General features: G+C 42.6%; 1 protein-coding gene across 1 annotated transcript in view; it reads left to right on the top strand.

Annotated features, from left to right (window-relative positions):
- The first annotated feature begins 263 nt into the window (after nucleotides 1-263).
- Nucleotides 264-19,848, top strand: part of LOC106551579 (tumor necrosis factor receptor superfamily member 10B) — a 38,748-nt gene continuing 19,163 nt past the window's right edge. The window contains exons 1-4 of the mRNA XM_087716959.1: nucleotides 264-564; nucleotides 12,979-13,060; nucleotides 16,368-16,499; nucleotides 19,499-19,607. Of these exons, the coding sequence (XP_087573085.1) occupies nucleotides 502-564; nucleotides 12,979-13,060; nucleotides 16,368-16,499; nucleotides 19,499-19,607 (386 nt within the window). The 5' untranslated portion in view covers nucleotides 264-501. The remainder of the gene's footprint in view (nucleotides 565-12,978; nucleotides 13,061-16,367; nucleotides 16,500-19,498; nucleotides 19,608-19,848) is intronic.

Here is a 19,848-nt window from a genome sequence, read left to right as displayed (position 1 = left end):
CAGATTTAGACTCAGTATCTGGATGAGAGAGATCCCCACAGAATACTGGGATCGTAGGCTAAACGGGACGGTCGGAAAACACACACACACGGCAGCGAAAAACCGTTTCCGCCTTTCGTGAAGAAAATGAATTCCAGTCACTTTCTGTAAATCAATGGCACGCCTTAAATCTAACAGTAGGCGCAGCTTCTTGGAGTTCTTCAGTGGGCGGAGTCAAAAGTTTTACACCCCCCCCCCTCTCAACAACCCGCTCCCTTCTTTTGCGGCCCGCAGAAGCTGTGAAATTGGAGAGGGCTGCGCGCGCTTGCTCTGTTGGGAAGAAAAGGAACCTCAGAGCATTCACCGGCTTTTCATCGGGGATTCCCGGTGACGCCTGGTAGGAGTGGAGAGTTACCTCGTCGGAACACGCACGCACCACCCACAAACAGACACGGAGAGAGATATAAAAACCCCTGCGCGTGAAAAGAAGAGCTGAGCTGCGATAGCCGCGAGCCCATTGAAATGGCGGAGACGCAGGTGGCGGTGGTGATGTCGTGCTTGGCCGCTTTGACTTGGCTGCAGAAGGTAAGCCGAAGGGGCAAAATGAGGCGGGAAAAGCTTTGTGAGTTGCTGTCTGAGCGCCTCCTCGGACATCGGGGAGCCGAGAGGAGAGGAGAGGAGGCGGGAGGAGGAAATTCCTAAGGAACGGGCCGCGCGGGGCCAGCTTCATTGATTCCGCCGGCTCTTGCAGAAGCGGCCGACTCCTACCGCGGAGTGGCGGAAGGAGAAGGGAAAAGTCTTGGAGGAAAGTCCGCCAAAAGTTGCAGTTCTTCACCCCAACCCACCCCCATTCACTCCCCTCCATATCCTGAAGATCCATAGGTTAGAGAAGTGCTGCCAGGGAAAGGGGCGGCGAGAGGCTTCTTTTCTTTCCTGGATTTCGACCTTTGGCACGTCGGGGTGTTAACTTTGCAGGACTTTTTGCTTGCCCCCCCCTTTCCTTCCTTTCTTTTCTCTCTCTCTCTCTCTCTCTCTCTCTCTCTCTCTCTCTCTCTCTCTCTCTCTCTCTCTCTCTCTCTCTCTCTCTCTTTCTCTCTCCATCTCTCTCTCTCTCCACCTCCATCTCTCGCTCTCCCTCCCTCCCTCCCTCTCTTTCCTTCTGAGGCCGCAGTTAGAAAGGAAGTTCAAGGAGTTGTGAAATCGGGAGGCCAGCCGGCCGACTCCGGATTTTGCCACTCCCGCAACTTTACTCTCTCTCTCCTCTATAGGTAACAGTTTAGCTGCTGGTTACATTATGTCACTTAGACCGCAAGATGGGCAGGATTTAAAAAAAGATACACGGGGGAAAAACTCCTGAGAGGGCATTCGAGGGGCGTGGCCTAGCCCCGTTTCTGGTTCTAACAGGTTTTGCAGGTTTTTTGGTGCTTCTTTCAGGAGGGCCGCGGTGGGATGAAGCCGATCTTAGCCTTTTCCCAAGCGGTTTGCGTTCTGAAACTCAAAAGTTTTCCTCCAGCCATGTTTTTTTTAAAAAAAAAATGGCATACCTGTACATCTGTACAAGTAGTCCTCGACTTACGATAATTTCTGTTGTTAAGTGAGACATTTCTGGCGTGAGTTTTCCCCCTGTTTTACGACCTTTCTTTGTTGTTAAGGTGAATTGCTTCAATTCATAAGTTAGTGAGTAAACTGGTTGTTAAGTGGATGGGCCTTCCCCATTGACTTTCCTTGTCCAGAGGTTGCAAAAGGGGTTCGTAAGTAGGAACCAGTTGCCAAGGAGTCTGAATTTTGATCACATCATGGGGATGCTACAAAGGTCATAAGTGAAAATGGTATAAGTCAGTTTTTTCAGTGCTGTTGTAACTTTGAATGTTCACTAAATAAACAGTTGTAAGTTTAGGACTACCTATACTGAAAATACGTATTGCTATTTGTGACTTGTGAGGTAAAGGGACATTTTGGATTTAAGACATTTCAGTCCATTCCACAGATTATTCACTCTAAAGAGATGCTCCCCAGAGATATGATCTGATTTATATAACTGATTTATTGAATAAACTCCAGTTGGCTGAGTTTATGCAACACACAAAGGAAATCACTTTTTGACGGATAGCATGTTCTGTGAACTCCTGCATTTTAATTTCAAGTGTCTATTCCATGCTAATAAAAGTTTGATTAAAAATAAAATGGAAAGTGTTGAGCTTCTAATCTAGCCCTTTAGTTTCCACAACCTGGTGTCCTCCAAATATTTTAGAACTACAGTTGTCAGAGCATAGCTAAAGCACAACGGTAAAGTGGCATTGTGTATGTGCTAGGATGGGGCGTGAAGGAACACCCTTGGGAGTAATAAGGAAATACATGAGTGAGATGATTCACGTTTCTTGTAAATCAGAGTGTTTATAACTAGGCAATGCTTTTAACAAAATGTTAAAACTCAAAAAGTTTAGACAAAATTTTTCTTCAGAATTTTGACCCTTTTTGAACTTTTTGCTGAAAACAAATCATTTGATGTTTGATCTACAAGTTTGATTGTTAGAAAAGCTGAAATATGGAAAGAAGGGAGCCATGATCCTGAAGGATAAAACATAAATACATTTATAACTGCAGCAAAGAAGATTTGAAGTTGCTCCTTTACATCTTTTATTCCCCTTTTCTTTTTTCTTCTTTTCTGTCCCTGTTCTTTCTTATTTATCACTTTAGTTTTTTCTTCAAATTTGCATTGTTTGTATTGTTTTTAGTTTGCAAAAAAAATCAATAAAAATTAGAAAGGATTTGGGATTTAAAAAAAGAACAAAGAAAAATATGTTGATGTTAAACCAGAGTCAAAATTGAGTATAAATTTAAAGTAGAATGCAGTGGACTTAATTGGATTAGGCTCAGTCCTGATAAGAATTCAGGTTCTATCTTGGTCTACTGAGAATGCATAAAGACTGTCCTGCCTGGGGGGGTGGGGGGGCGACAATAATTAACATAGAATGGTGCAGTTCTTTGACAGGCAAAAAACACAAATGAGTTTTATATCAACAGTGCTGCAATCTTTATTTTTTTGCACTAGATAAGAACTACCATTTGCATTCCTATGGTTAAGAGACTATTCTCAACAGATTCCCATCTTCTCATACTATAATAAAATTAATCTTCCAATTTGAGGGTCATGCTTCTAAAAAACAAACTACTCTTATACTCTCATATTGGGAAAAGGCAAATTCTAAATTCTGAAAGCATTGCACAGATGAAAAAAAATGGAATTTTATTAAAGCAATTCAAAATTTACAAAATTTCATTTTCCTAAGAGCTCCTCATCAAGTTTGAATTTTTAGCACTATTAAACACAGTGTGTTTAAATAGCATGTATATGTTTCCTCTACTAGTTTCAGAGTTAAAAGACAGATTCTGCTACTCTACTGGAATGTTTACCTAACTCTGCTCACAGTCCTACCAAGTACTATATTTTATATTTTGCTAATTCAAGATGATGGAAGTTAGAGGCTACTCTGCAAAGGTTTTTGTTTTTGTTTTTAAAGAGGAGAGACCATGATCGGGAGTAGGAGAATTTCTGTATATGCGTGAAATGTAAAAGTTCTATACAAGATCAATGGGAAATATTTATGTTGGGTACCACCATTCCTTTACAACTATTATTAACTAATTGATAGTTAGATAGTTAGGCAATATTTGTTATATTGCCAACATGCATATAACAAATTATTATACACACAATCTGTGAAATCACAGCTACTGGTTCTTTATAGCTAGCGTTGGCCTTCATTCACTTTCAATTCATCCCATATAATGTAGGGAACAGGGTGAATAAAAATTGATGATTTTTTTAAAAAAATCAGATTTTTAAATTTTAAATTGGATTATTTTATTTAAATCGGATTATTTTGATTTTTATCAAATTTATTTTAATAAAATGCTTTTGGAGTAAAAGTCTATCATTTTCTATTTAAGATACATTAATAATTTAGTTTATTCAATGATATTAGACGAGGGGGCAGACCTGGCATGTATTACTGAAACCTGGCTGGGCCATGAAGGAGGAGTCCCTCTCTCAGAAATGTGCCCAGAAGGGTTTCAGGTGCTCCACCAACCATGACACTAGCGAAGGGGTGGGGGAGTGGCAATTATTATCCAGGAATCATTAGTTCCTCCCATCCCTGCTCCGGAGACTGTCGGGTGTGAGTCCCTCCTTGTGAAGTTGGACCTGGGAGGTCAAGTGGGCTTGTTTCTGACGTACCTACCTCCCAGCTGCGTCACAACAGCCCTGCCTGCGCTCCTAGAGTCAGTATCCAGACTGGCGGTTGAGTTCCCCAGACTTCTAGTACTAGGGGACTTTAACCTGCCATCTCTTGGCAAACGCTCTGATGGGGCCCAGGAGTTCATGGCTTCCATGGCAACCATGGACTTGACCCAGGTAATTCAGGGTCCGACCCATATAGCGGGACACACACTCGACCTTGTGTTTCTCTCAGGACAATGGAGACGTGATCTGGAATTAAAGAGGATAGAGATCTCGCCCTTGTCATGGTCAGATCACTTCCTGTTGAGGCTGGATTTTCGGAAGCTGCTCCCCCACTGCAGGGAGGTGGAGCCAATTAAATGGTTCTGCCCTAGGTGCCTGATGGACCCATTGGGATTTCAGACAGAGCTTGGTGAGATACCTGACTCCCTTGCCCACAATCCGACTGAGTCCTTGGTCGCTGTCTGGAACATTACGGCCTCTCCGCGGCAGTGGATCCAGGAGGGCACCTTGGTTTACCGAGGACCTCTGGGAGATGAAGCACCAAAAGAGACACCTAAAGCGACGCTGGAGGGCTAGTAACTCCGAATCTGACCGAACACTACTAAGAGCCTACATTAGGACTTATCTAGTGGCGATACGGGCGGCAAAATGTGCTCATTTTTCCGCTCTTATTGCGTCCGCAGAATCTCACCCGGCTGCCCTGTTTAGGATAACCTGCTCCCTCCTGAAAGGGAGGGATGCCGGGGAACCCTTACAGGGAAGAGCTGAGGAATTTGTCCAGTTTCTGTTGGACAAAGTCACTCAGATTCGGACGGACCTAGACTCCATTTGGACAGGGACAGTAGAGATGCTGAGGGAGGGTCTTGATCAAGTTTTGTGGAGCGAGTTCCAGCTTGCCACTCCTGAGGAAGTGGACAAGGCCATGGGAGCGATGAGTGCCGCCACCTGTTTGCTGGACCCGTGCCCCTCCTGATTAGTTTCGACCAGCAGGGAGGTGACACGAGGCTGGATCCAGAGGATTGTGAACATCTCTCTTCAGGGGGGATCTTTCTCGCAGCCTTTGAAAGAGGCGGTGGTGAGACCCCTCCTTAAGAAGCCTTCTCTGGATCCAACTGTCCTTAAAAACTATCGTCCAGTCTCCAACCTCCCTTTTGTAGGGAAGGTTGTTGAGAAGGTGGTGGCCTTCCAACTCTGACGGACCTTTAATGAAACCGATTATCTAGATCCCTTTTCAGTCTGGTTTCAGGCCTGGTTACTGCACCGAAACAGCATTGGTCGCGCTGACCGATGATCTCTGGCAAGCCTGGGATAGAGGACATTCCTCTATCCTGGTGCTCCTTGACCTCTCAGCGGCTTTCGATACCATCGACCATGGTATCCTTCTGCGACGGCTAGAAGAGGTGGGAGTGGGAGGAACCATCTTGGGGTGGTTCTCCTCTTACCTCTCTGGCAGGCCGCAGTCGGTGTTGGTTGGGGACAGCGGTCGACCCCTAGGCCCCTTAAATACGGGGTGCTGCAGGGCTCGGTCCTGTCCCCCCTCCTATTTAATATCTATATGAAACTGCTGGGTGAGATCATTCGCTGGAACGGCATTAAATACCATTAGTATGCGGACGATACCCAGTTGTATCTGTCCACCCCATGCCAACTCAGTGAAGCGGTTGAAGTGATGTGCCAGTGCCTGGAAGCTGTTAGGGTCTGGATGGGAATGAACAAGCTTGCACTCAACCCTGACAAGACCGAGTGGCTATGGATGTTGCCCCCCAAGGATAGTCCAGATACTCCATCCCTAAGTCTGAGGGGTGAACATCATTTGTCAGCTGTGACCAGGGGAGCTTTTGCCCAGGTTCGCCTGGTGCACCAGTTGCAGCCCTACCTGGACCGGGGGGCACTTCAAATGGTCACTCATGCCCTCGTCACTTCAAGACTCAACTACTGCAACACGCTCTACATGGGGTTGCCCCTGAAAAGCATTCGGAGACTACAATTGGTCCAGAATGCAGCCGCACAAGCGATATTGGGTGTACCTAGATACACCCATGTTAAACCCATCCTCCACAAGCTGCACTGGCTCCCGATCGGTCTCCGAACGTGCTTCAAGGTGCTGGTCATTACCTTTAAAGCCCTGCATGGCTTAGGGCCTGGATATCTATGGGACCGTCTTCTGCCACACACCTCCCAGCGACCAATAAGACCTCACAGGGTGGGCCTTCTCCAGGTGCTGTCAACCAGACAATGTCGTTTGGTGGCTCCTCGGGGGAGAGCCTTCTCTATAGCTGCTCAGGCCCTATGGAACGATCTACCCTCAGAGATCCGGACCCTCCCCACTCTCGCAGCCTTCAAAAAGTCTATTAAGACCTGGCTTTTCCGGCAGGCCTGGGGCTGTTGACCTCTTGAATGAGGTCCAGCCCCACTACGGTTGAGTGTGTTGTGTTTTTAACCTGCTTGTTTTTCTTTACTTTTTAAAACTTTTTAGTACTTTTTAAATTGTTCTTTTATGTAAGCCGGAGTCCTTCGGGATTGGGCGGCATATAAGTTTATTAAAACTAAACTAAATTATTCAGCATTAAATGGAGCTTACTTGTGTAGCATGAAGCTGTATATTCTGCAATATTTACATTTTTGGTAAACTCTTTAATGAATCCAAGGTCTACAAGCTAAATAGGAAACCTTCATTTTGTTTGCAAATAATAATACCAAAGATTCTACCTACCAGCAAGAATGAGTCCTTACATTTAAAGACCACCTGTCATTTCAGATCCACCATGGCCGCGCCTGTTAGCGGGCATCCATTCACCTGCTGCCTGCCACATCCCTCACCTTGTTGTGTCACGGGTGTGGGTGAAACAACAGCGGGTCAGAGGAGGTGCCACTGCAGGACAGAGATGACAGTTGTTCTTTAAAAAGGTTGATTTAAATCAAGCCTTTTTACTAGTGATTTAAATCATCTAAATTGTGACTTAAATCAACGATGTAAATCAACTCCTCCCTAGTAGGGAATGTAATGTATTGGGGTGGTATATGTGCAAATCCAAGCAGTGTGGCCTTTTGTAATTGACAAAAATATTTTCTAAGTGCCATTCAACCCTTTTGGGCATGGCAGTGTGTCAAATAATCACTGGGACCACCACTGCCAGTTTATGCTATAATCTTTCATTGTAGTTTTTGAACCTTGATACTTTGGAATGTTCCCCACTTCTTTTGTCACCTATTCTACTATCCTCTGGTATTGCCACATTGATTCTCCACACTTTCTTCTTTTTAATCACAATTTAACGTGTCATGTGCCAAGGATTTATCCGTTTGTATTAAGGATTAAGATTGGTCACACATTTAGCCAGATGTTTAGACTGGATTTGGCATTTCCCCTCCCAAATACCATGCCTCCCCCTCTCCGTTTCAATGACAGCCGAAAGCAAGTAGTGAAGCAGAGGCTGACAGGTTCCTTGGTATGGGTTTCATGACTAAGAGAACAGATCCAGTGGTAGATAAGGCAGAGAGGTGCCATCCCTCATGTGAAGAGATCTCAAAGATTCGGAAGAGGAGTCAAAGAATTTAGGAAGCTAGAATAGCAGTACAGATAGTCCTTGACTGATATCCACAAGCCCAAAATTTATGTTGCTAAGTGAAAAATTTGTTAAGTGAGTTTCCTCCCATTTTATGACTTTTTTTTGCCACATTTGTTAAGTGAATCACTGAAGTTGTTAAATTATAACACAATTGTTAAGTGAATCCCCATTGACTTTGCTGGTCAGAAGGTTACAAAAAGGTGATCACATGACCCCGGGACACTGCAACATAAATAGGAACCAATTGTCAAGCATCCAAATGTAAATCACATGACAATGGAGATGGTGCAATGGTCATAAGTATGAAAAATGGTCATGTCACTTTTTCAACACCGTTGTAATTTTGAACAGTCACTAATCAAACTGTTGTAAGTCAAGGACTATCTGTAGTGATGTTATCTGGGAAAGAAAGGGTGTAAAATTTTCTATTGCTTTCATATGAGTTCATTAACTTGCCTAATGCACAAGCTGAGAAAAGGCCTATAGCTGTGATAACGAACCTATGGCACGCGTGCCACAGGTGGCATGCGGACCCATTTCTGAGGGCATGCGAGGCATTGCCATGCCAGCTCCAGAACGTATGTGTGAGCTGGTCAGCTGATTTTCAGCCTTGATTTTGGCTGTTTTTCTTCCCCTGAAGGTTGAAAAAACACCCATCGCACAAACCAGAAGTTCGGGAACAGACTTATGGTTTGCGCATTGGGCTGATTTTTCGCCCTCCAGAGGCTTCAGGGAAGCCTTCTGAAGCTTCCAGAGGGAGAAAAACAGCCCAATGGGCAACCCAGAAGTCTGTTCCCGAACTTCTGGTTTGTGTGTTGGGCTGTTTTTCGCCCTCCCCAGGCTCCTAGAAAGCCTCTGGAGCCTGGGGAGGGCGAAAAACAGAACTACCGGGCCCACCGGAAGTCAGAAAAGAAAGATGTACGCGCATGCGCGGGGCAACGGGGCAGTGTCACACATCCATATGCAGGAGGCACAGCGTGGAGGGCATTAACTTATGAGGGTGGGCATGCGAGTGCATGCGATAGCGCATGCATGCTTTTGGCACCAGAGGTGAAAAAAGTTTGCCATCATTGGCCTATAGTTTGAGATGGCAGAGGCAGAAATGAACCTACACACATATACACATAGGAAATTATTTCTATGTTTGAAAAAATTGAGATTGACCATCAGACTCATTGGCTGTATTTGCTTATCATGGTAGGTTAATGCAGGAATGCAAAACTTTTCATTTATTATCATATTTTTCGGACTATAAGACGCACGAGACTATAAGACACACCTAGGTTTAGAGAAGGAAAACAAGAAAAAATGTTTTTTGCCTTAGTGGGTCCCATTTTTGCCTCTGCAGCATCCAGAAGCACTCTGCAGGTCAAAAACGGGCTTGTTTTTGGCCTCCCAACTCTCCGTGCTTCCCTTTTCAGCCTCCCCGATGCCAGGGAAGGCCAAAACGGAACCCACAGAGGACAAAAATAGGCCCATTTGTGGCCTGCAGAGGGCTTCTGGATCCAGGGGAGGACAAAAATGGGCCCGTATTCACTCTATAAGATGCACAGACATTTCCACTCACTTTTTGGGGGGGAGGGAGTGCATCTTATAATCTGAAAAATACGGTAAATATATACAAAGGATCCATAAACTCTATATGACAAAACAACAAAGCAAAATAGACAACACTTGAAATATGAAACCTGCTTGCCTTGGGGCAACTCATCACAGCCAATTCGCCACAGGTCAAAAGTTATACTAATGTTAAAGAAATGGTGGAATAGAATCATTACAGAAAGGATACGAAAGGAGGAACACAATGAAACATGAATGACAAACTTATTAAAATAATTTTTAAAATAATTTAAAATAATTGCATTGTTGAATTGTCCTTCAGCGAGTTGTCCTGCTACTCTACAGTTTTAAGTACTTAGATCCTTCTCAGTAAGAGGAATGGCATATAAATGCAATAAGTAAGTAATTAATAGATTCCTAATTTTGTGCTTTATGAAAAAAAATCATAAACTGCCGACACTAAGGAAGAAAGAGGAAAGGGTGTCTTGAATATGCAATGCAGTTATGTAATTTAGTTCTATTTAACATCATGACTAACCTGAGTGAATGCAACGGTGATGCTTTCTTTGTATAGCGACAGAAAATAATTCATTATACTTGATGTGAACCAATTAAGATTTAAGAGTGCAATTGTATGACTATATTTGGATTTACTTCTGTATAGGAGTTGTTGGCACTACAGCTATTTAATGTCTTCAGTCTTTTGAAATAGTGTTTGCCTTCTCACTATTGCTGTATAACAGCAAGTAACTTAGAGTTTGAGGAAGTTTTGCCCTTTTATAATTGTTTTTAGCTTATTTTATTGGTAGAGATTAAGCCTCAGAGTTTTAAAACAATGTTGAACTTGTTTTATATTGTTTTGATTTATTTATGTAATTGTTTTAAAATCTGTTACACTTGGCAAATATAAATTAATGCTTATTGTTTATCTGTGCTACTCATGACAGATCAAAGGTTATTCATACAGTATGCCCAACTGAAGTTTGAGGAGTTTCATGTACAAGTAGAAGAAGATAGTGGGATTAAAATTTAAATTGGCAGATAGAGTAGTTGCATTTTTAGCCCAAGGGCAAAAAATTCTAAAGAATAGAAAAGTGATTGAACAAGCTAATGGAACCTTTTGTCTCTGACATACCGCACCATTTTATTTTGATTTGAAGAGACCTTATATGGAGAATAACCATATAATAATTTCTTTCGTTCAGAGTATCGTGTGAATCTAATCATTCCACCACACATTCTGTTACTTATGAAGGAAATATAAGGTTCAATTTTCTATCTCAGCTTTTCTTGATTAAAATAATGATGTCCAACAGTTATAGAATTTTTATACATTTCAGGTTCTGATGTATTATAGGGAAATATGCTCCACTGACTTATTTCAGGAATGTCTGCTTTGACTGGCATTATTCTAACGCCATGTAATGAATTGGCCTCCTCTCTTCATTCACTGGATTTGAACTGCCAGCCCTATTTTACTTGATGCTATGATTCATTCCAGTTTGCATCTGTTGCCATATATTTAAACTTAGGTGTTGTACTTAAAAAGTTATCCAGATCCTTTCCTGTGTAAGCAGTTTGAGAGTTCCAACTTTATATTGTTAACTAGAACCATGACATGTTGGATTATCCTTTCAGATATATTCCTTTACCTAAACAGAGAAACAGAATGATCACAAGCAGGCAAGAAAGCAGTAGGAGCATAAACAACTTCCAACTTCCTTTCAGCTTCCCCATTGCCTTTGTTTCTGGGAAACTAGCAGAGAGTGTTGGAAGTTTCAATCATATCACTGATGTGATGCTGCAGTAGGTACAAGTTTGAGAATACAACTGGTGTGAAGATCCTTGAAGTTTCAATTACACAGAAGTAATGAGTCACAGATTTTATGCAAATCCTTTAACTTAGCAGAACTGAAGTGTTCTGATTCAAAACATCATTTGCACAATGATGTAATGTTTGGGATAATTGAAGGTTACCAACAGACAAAAAGGAAAATTTTGATAGTATATAGATAGATAATTCCTCACATCTTGGCTGAATCATTATTGGTTGAATTAGAGTAACATCTTTATTAGGGACTAATTAAAATCCCACAAATATTCAAGCAAGATTTTAAGTTTTCCTGCACTACTTGTCAGACAAAATGCTATAACAAGCAGGAGATAGGAAGAGAGAAGAAAGTCCAAAGATTAGTTTAGGGTAGGTTTTTTTTCCAATTGTAGGGCCTACATTAGGACCAGTTTCAAGATGAATATTGTTCACGTGGTGTTTTATCCAATTGTAGTTATTGGTATCAGATTACCCTAGTTTTCCTCATCAAGTAATATAGCCATTATGGTTTTTAATAATTATTTTTCAAGCTTTCAAAAAGTTCTGATTTGTGAAATGGCTTTTGGGGTTCCTTTTGTTTCATCTTAGAACAGGGGTGTCAAACTTGATTCCATTGAGGGCCGCATCAGGGTTGTGTTTAGCTTCGGGGGGCCAGAGAGGGGTCCAGACTGGGCATGGCCAGCTCAACAATACTCACCGAGGCTCTGTTTTCAGCCGTGATGGCTTCCTGCAGCCTTACGTAAAGCACACGGCCCTCCCGAGCTCTGTTTTTACTTGCAGAGGGCTGCAGGAGGCTGTCGTGGCTGAAAATGGAACCCAGGAGGCCCATGTGTGACCCTCCCATGCTCCATTTTCACTGGCAGAGGCACTGCGGGCCAGTCCTTCGCTGTTTCCAAGGTGGGCTCATGGGCCAGATCTAAGCACCCTGTGGGCTGGATGTGGCCTGTGGGCCGTGAGTTTGACACACCTGTCGTAGAAGGTATGAAAAACTCCTGATGTTTCAAAAGTTGCTTGAATCACAGACTTTCTACTCTTTCGTCACCCGCATAAGACGCCACAGACAGTATTCCTTAAATATTAGATGCTAGGAAGCAGTGGTGGAAGATAATTATTTGCACTCCAGTTCATTGCGTCAACTTCCCCAAAACATCTAGTTGGCCACTGTGGGGCAGAGAATTGTAGAGAGTGAGGAAGATGACCTTAACAGAGGTAGGTCAGGAGGAAAGTGGAGGAAATTGTATTTTATTCTGACGTTACTGATACTCATAGCATGTTACAGGGTGGATTTGATTTAAATCAACTCGATTTAAATAATAACTTTTAAAGAGCAACTGTCATCTCTGCTACTCCTCTGACCCGCTATTGACTTAACCACAATCCCAATGTTTCATAGTATACAGCCTCATGCTACATAACTAAGCTCCATTTCATGCTGAATAAACTAAATTAATTTATGTATCTTAAATAGAAATCTATCCTTAGATTTTTTTTACTCCAAAAGCATTTTATTAAAATAAATTTGATAAAAATAAAAAAAAGGATTTAAATTTAAAAAATCTATCTGGCACACTACACTCATTCCATGAGAAGGACTATATAATATCTATTCCCCCCCTACACACGCGCACACAGATCAAATTTTCTTTCAATGATAGAATTTGAATTTAGTTTATCTTGACAGCTTTGCAGAACAATGGCTTGACTTTGCAGGTTCGTGCATCTCTGATTAAGACAAGATAATATTGCTGGAAAAGTGCAGTGATTAGAAGAAATCTCTCCCTTTTCAAACCTCCTAGGTTGAATCTCCATCACTTCGAGTCCACTGCGATCCTGCAGAATTCCCATATTCTGGGATTTGTTGCAAACTCTGTCCTGCGGGTAAGTTCTCATAATAAGATGATAATATGATTTTATATTCCAGTGAAAGAAATTGGGGCTTTCTTTTTTGAAAGAAGACAGAGGCGACTGTAAAACAATTAGTGTCAATAAGTGGTGTCTTTGAATCTAAGAAAATCTTTCTCATTTTAGGCTATTCTATACAAAGGAATTTTCTTCTCTTAACAAAGTCCATATAACATGTCTTGAAAAATGTTCTCTCCACCCTGGGTATCCTTTTTCCTGTTGTGTAATCTGAAAATGGTTGCGCTTCCTCAATAAAATAACTAGGGTGGCAGATTGCCAGAAGTAGTTCCTTTGACAAAACTTGATACATTTTAAAAGAGACAGAAGGTACTGGAAGTCACATATACTTCTGCATTCCCCCCCCCCCAACTACTTCATTTTATCCCACTTTTTCTCCAAAGGAGAGAGTCTTATCTTTTCGCCCCTTAGCCTTTTAAGTTCTGTAAAGCAATTTCTTACATCTTATCAATGTTTCACAGCCTAAAATCTCAAAGGCTTTATGGATATTCCACCAAATCATTCTAGGCAGTTGAATTACTATAGAACAGGGGTGTTGGGAACTGGGCCATGCAAGCAGTAGGCGAGTGTGCAAAACTTTATTTGTACATGTGTGGGATCTAGGTTGTGCGTGCGAAACCTTCCCCCTCCCTCCACCACTGGTTCATGTAGCCAGAAAGGTTAAGAAAGCTTGGGACCACTGTTCCCTCTAAGGTGCGCACCTGCGCGGCCGCTCACATAGCTGCAATACCGCGCGTAGTAGTTTCTAATTACCGCGCAGAGGCAGGTGGGGCAGGTATCTGGACATGAACTACAGAGCGATCGCAATCAAAACCTCCTCCAGCTAAACCTTTTCTACTGCACTACTGCCGCCCGACTTCAGGATTCTCTAATCAGTGTAGGTTGAAAAGAAAAAAAGGGAAAGGGGAGCTTAAAGATTTAAAACACTGGAGCAAATGCTTCAGAGGCAACAGTTTTCACAGGAAATTAGAACAGTCAGAGAGCCCTGCCTGGAGTTTTGGTCCCCCTCCCCCCCAACTTCAGACCTGCTGGGAGATCGCCTAATTTGCTATTGCCTGTGCTGGCTCTCCCCAGTTACATTTAGCAACAATGTAGCTCTTTTGAGCTCTTTTTCTCGCTTCTCGGGGCTCCACCAAAGGGGAGCAAAGCCCAGCGCCAGGCTTTGGGCTAACACAGGGGTCTGCAAAGTTGGCTGTTTTAAGACTGGTGGACTTCAACTCTCAAAATTCTGGAAGTTGAAGTCCACCAGTCTTAAAAGAGCCAACTTTGCAGATCCCTTGGCTAACATGATTGATGCCCTCGGAGTTGGAAAGAGGCGAGAGAGCCCGGTCACATGAGTCATGACACACATCAGCTTTGTGACCACATTGCTGAGTAATAAAAATTCCAGTCCCACGTTGTAACGAAGGAGTACCTATATTTGATAACTCATTGGGATTTTCAAAGTCATTGAGAATATTTTTGCTTTTAATCTAATTAAACTTCCTATCTGTCAGTTTAAAATAGTGACTTCCATAGAGCAAACTAAAATCACTACTTTATAAACAAAAGGAAGGTGTTTTTTTCTCTTATTTGGTTATGGTAGAGCCATTTTAACAATCTATTTATATTTGCAAGCAGTATGTAGTTTAGAAATTAGTTTTGCAGTAGTAGTAGGTTACTGAAATCCTCTGTACAGAGAGGAGCAAATTCCCACAAATTTTTAAACAATCAGCAAGCATTGTTGAACATGCAGGCAATAAATCCTTGAGTTTACAAATTAATGATGGAAGAAAACTCTTAGATGTGAATGACACTTTAATTATGGTGATTTTAATAATTTTACTCATTTAAAATAGCAAATTGCATATAATACATTCACAGAAGCATACAGTGTATAGACAATTTTTGCTATTGAATGTTAACTCATTAAAATGAAGTATATCAAGTGAAATTCATTAAAATGAAGTATATCAAACATTTACTATTTTAATATTAATGGTATTAAGTGCCATTTATATATTCATTTCAAAGCTCTTTTTTATTTAATCCAAAATGAATTTGAAAAGATAATTGTAATAATTGATAAACCCTAACCCTATAGGTACATCATCAGTCAGTGCTGATGTCAAAACGTAAAGCTGGAGTAAATGTTATTACGAAGAAAAAGTGCAGCTGGAGGTTTAAACTAGAATGGTTGGGACTCAGGCATGAAAATGTGCCGCTCAAACACTATACTTTTCCGCCCACACTGAAAAAAAATCAGAGGAAACATTGCTTGGGACTGCTATAGAATACTGGCTTAAAAAAAAAACCTAGTACTCATTTAAAACCAATCAAATGTATTCCAATTTGCAAAAACTTCCTTGCTGATTGGATGTTTAATTCTTTGCTTCCTCTGAGTGATTTTGTAAGCTTGACTGTGCCATTACCTAAAATACATGCCCAAAGCTTCGTATTGGTACCTGGTCAACCCATTACTTTTATAGGGCGTGGATAATAGTCATTATTGTGCTTCCAGTAAGACTTCGTGGTGCCCTGTAATGAAGGCATCAAGATATATATAGTTTTATCCTGATTACTTGTATGGTTGAATTCCAATGTGTACCAGAATCGCAGACCAGAATCAGCAATGGCATAGCAGTTAGAGATCTCTTAAAAAGCAAATCTAGTGAGATTTTGATATCCCTGGGTGAAAATCTCATACATCTCATGCAAGACTACTAAAATGGATTTTTAAATTCATTTTTAATACATTTTTATAAACCTTAATTTGGAGTTCTCATTTTTACTATTTGGGGGTGTTGTCACCATGCCCTACTTCCTCTGCCAGCAGTGCCAGTATAATTGTTGTAAGAAACTTTGTAGATATCCTGATTCAAGCAAAACATTATTTTGGAGATGAAAAGTCATTTGCTGTGTTCAGTTGTGATAATCTCTAATAGGAAACAGAAAGAAACCTGTATTTTATATGCTTTTGTACTTCAGGTGATAATTGTTGGATGATTTTGACCACAAATGTAAATGATTTTATTAGCTCTGCTTGGCGACTTAATTACACAAGACTTAAGCAGCAGAACAATGCAGAGTTTAATTATGAAGTAATTTATCAATCAGTAATTAATCCATATTAGTTCAGATAAAAATCCCATAGTTCCATTGTGAAAGTTCTTCATTAGTTGGCAGTCTTGTAACATGCAGTTGGAAAAGCATATAACATGCACAAGCCAAAAGTGTATCTGCCTATATTCAAATACTAACTTTCATTTACTATCCCATATCATAGGTACCTATGTTGAGGAGTTCTGTACTGTTCCACGAACACAGGGAATATGTGAATTCTGTATAGATGGAGAAACGTATACTGACCATGAAAATGGTTTAGCCCACTGCTTCCCGTGTAGTGTCTGCAAATCAGGTATGGTACATTTTGGACACTACTCCTGAATTGAGCTATTTTTCAGTATCAGATACTATAAGATTCTGCCACAATCTTATAATGCCTTATATATATATATTAGAATTTTGCTAGTCTTTTGCCACATTACCTCCCCATTCCTACTTTGTTTAAACTGAGTATGGGTTAGTTGAGTACTTTTTTGTTGTCCAAAGTCACCTGATCTCGGGAGTAAACTTTATTTTTCATAGGCTTCTCTTCCCCATCCTTTTCTTCCTTGCCTGGTAGATAGTTATATAGCGTCAGCTTGAGGTCTGAATTCATCTATTTGCACAGGGCTTCTGAAATTAAGTTGTAATTAAGCCAATCACCCAGAAAGGTAGCTGGTTGCCTTTACTTGGATATATTCAAGCAGAAGTTGGACATTAGTTTAGATTCCTGCACTGCTTGAGTGATCTAAATCAGGGGTCCCCAATCCCCAGTCATTGGCAACTGGGTCATGTAAACAAACAAAGTCCCATGTGTGGAATGCAGGCAGCATATGAAACCATGCCCCCTCCGGTTCATGGAAAAACCTCTCTCCATGGAACTGATCCCTGGTGCCCAAATGTTTGAAGGCCACTAATCTAAATGATCTCTTCCATCTCTAATTCTAGGCCCGGGATGGCGAATCTATGGCACGTGTGCCACAGGTGGCACATGGAGCCATTTGTCAGGGCACACGAAGAATTGCTCTGTCAGCTGGCCAGTGCACCTGCGTGTGCTGGCCAGCTAAGTTCAGACTTTTTTAAAGCCATTTTTCGCCCTCCCCAGATTCCAGAGGCTTTATAGGAGCCTGGGGAGGGTGAAAAGAACCTCCCCCGCCCCCCAGAGGCCCTCAGGTGGCTTCAGGAGCTTCCCTGAAGCCTCCTGAGCGCAAACAAATGGCCCTATGGGCAAATCAGGAGTTCGAGAATGGACGGTTTGCTCGTAGGGTCAGTTTAAGCCCTTCGGAGGCTTCAGGGCTGAAGGTCCCTGAAGCCTCTGGGGGAGCTGTTTTCACTCTCCCCAGGCTCCTATAAAGCCTCGAGCCTGGGGAGGGCAAAAAAGCATGCAAAAAATGGAGGGGAGCGCCTCTCATGTGAGCATGCGCACTGGGGGGGGTCACGCATTGCATTATGTTCGCCATAGCTGTTCTAGATTAAGGACTGTGTTTAGGAACCTGACAGCTTAGTTGCTCACTGTCTCAAACTTCATTTTTGCCTTCCCCAAAGCTACTCCTGCAACTCGTTCATAATCTACCTCTTAGGAATCTTGCTCCTTTTCTATTTTGTTTCATTGTTAGTATCTCTGTAGAGTTTGATAAAGAACCTCTCTTCGGGAGGGATCCTTCCCGCCCCTCTTAAAGGCGGCGGTGAGACCCCTTCTGAAGAAGCCATCTTTGGATCCAGCCATCTTAAGTAACTACTGTCCAGTTTCCAACCTCCCCTTCGTTGGGAAGGTTGTTAAGAAAGTGGTGGCCTCTCAGCTCCGGCGGTCCTTGGATGAAACCGATTATCTGGATTCCTTTCAGTCTGGATTCAGGCCTGGCTACAGCACGGAAACTGCTTTGGTCGCACTGATTGATGATCTCTGGAGAGCCATGCCTCCATCCTAGTGCTCCTTGACCTCTCAGCGGCCTTCGATACCATCGACCATGGTATCCTTCTGCGGCGGTTGCGTGAGGTGGGAGTGGGAGGCACTGTTCTTCGGTGATTCTCCTCCTACCTCTCGGACAGGTTGCAGTCGGTGTTGGTCGGAGGGCAGAGGTTGTCCCCTAGGCCCCTTAAGTATGGGGTGCCGCAGGATTCGGTCCTGTCCCCCCTCCTGTTTAACATCTACATGAAGCCACTGGGTGATATCATTCTTCGGCACGGGATAAAATAACATCAATATGTGGACGATAAACAGTTGTATCTGTCCGCCCCGTGCCAACTCAGTGAAGCGGTTGAAGTGATGTGTCAGTGCCTGGAGGCTGTCAGGGTCTGGATGGGTGTGAACAAGCTTGCACTCAATCCCGACAAGACCAAGTGGCTTGTGTTTTTCCCTCCCAAAGATTGGCCTTGTATTCCATCTCTCAGGCTGATGGGTGAAATTATACACCCCTCAGACAGGGTTCGCAATTTGGGAGTCCTCCTGGACCCACAGCTGACTTTAGAGCATCATCTGTCGGCTGTGACCAGGGGGACATTTGCCCAGGTTTGCCTGGTGCACCAATTGCGTCCCTACCTGAACCAGGAGGCCCTCAGAACAGTCACTCACACCCTTGTGACCTCAAAACTGGACTACTGTAATGCGCTCTACATGGGGCAGCCCTTGAAGAGCATTCGGAGACTTCAGCTTGTCCAGAATGCAGCCGCTCGAGCGATTGTGGGTGCACCTCGGTACACCCATGTTACACCTATCCTCCGCGAGCTGCACTGGCTGCCTGTTGGACTCCGGACGTGCTTCAAGGTGCTAGTCGTTACTTTTAAAGCCCTACATGGTATCAGACCTGGGTACTTGAGAGACCGCCTCCTGCCAATTACCTCCCTACGACCAATTAGATCCCACAGATTAGGCCTCCTCTGAATACCATCAGCTAGCCAATGTCGACTGTCGACCCCTCGGGGGAGGGCCTTCTCGGTGGCTGCTCCAGCCCTCTGGAACGATCTCCCCGTGGAGATTTGGACCCTCACCACCCTTCAGGCTTTCCACAAAGCCGTCAAGACCTGGCTGTTCTGGCAGGCCTGGGCTGATGAGTTCCCAGCCCCACTTGAATTGTTGTGATTGTTGTGTAGCTTTTAATCTGTTTTTTGTATCTTGTTTTTGTCTTGTTTGTTTTTTGTATCTCCCCCTTCCCCACTTGTTTGTTAGCCGCCCTGAGTCCCTCGGGAATAGGGCGGCATAGAAGTATAATAAACAAAAAAAACAACAACAAACAAACAAACAGTGTGTATATTTCTGCTTTTTTGAAAAGAAAACATTGTCCATGTTGATAAGGTTACGAAATTCTGTTTCAGGTTTCAAAATGATAGCACCTTGCACCAGTAAGAAGAACACTGAATGTCAGTGCAATGATGGTTATTTCTGCCCTCAAGGCTGTGAGGAGTGTATGAAATGCAAGACACAGTATGTACATTAATACCTTTTATGGTGCAGTTCCCTTTTATGATAGAGAGTATGTTACATACAAATAAATACTTGGCAATAGATTGATTGCATTTAAGCTAAGTTGATATTTATATGTTATATATCCGTTTGTTCATTTTGCTGGGCTAATAATAAGCCTCTCCAATTGAAACCAACTCTGAGCAGTGTACAGTTCCCCTCTTTGTAACTCAGATTTAAAAGAAAAGCATAAACAATATAA

The sequence above is a fragment of the Thamnophis sirtalis genome, unplaced genomic scaffold (genome assembly GCF_051295495.1).
Source record: "Thamnophis sirtalis isolate CommonGarterSnake01/CBP01778 unplaced genomic scaffold, rThaSir2_p1.2 scaffold_1, whole genome shotgun sequence".
Lineage (NCBI taxonomy): Eukaryota > Metazoa > Chordata > Lepidosauria > Squamata > Natricidae > Thamnophis > Thamnophis sirtalis.
The sequence above is the reverse complement of the archived record's forward strand: the minus strand, read 5'-3'. Positions and strand labels throughout refer to the sequence as shown.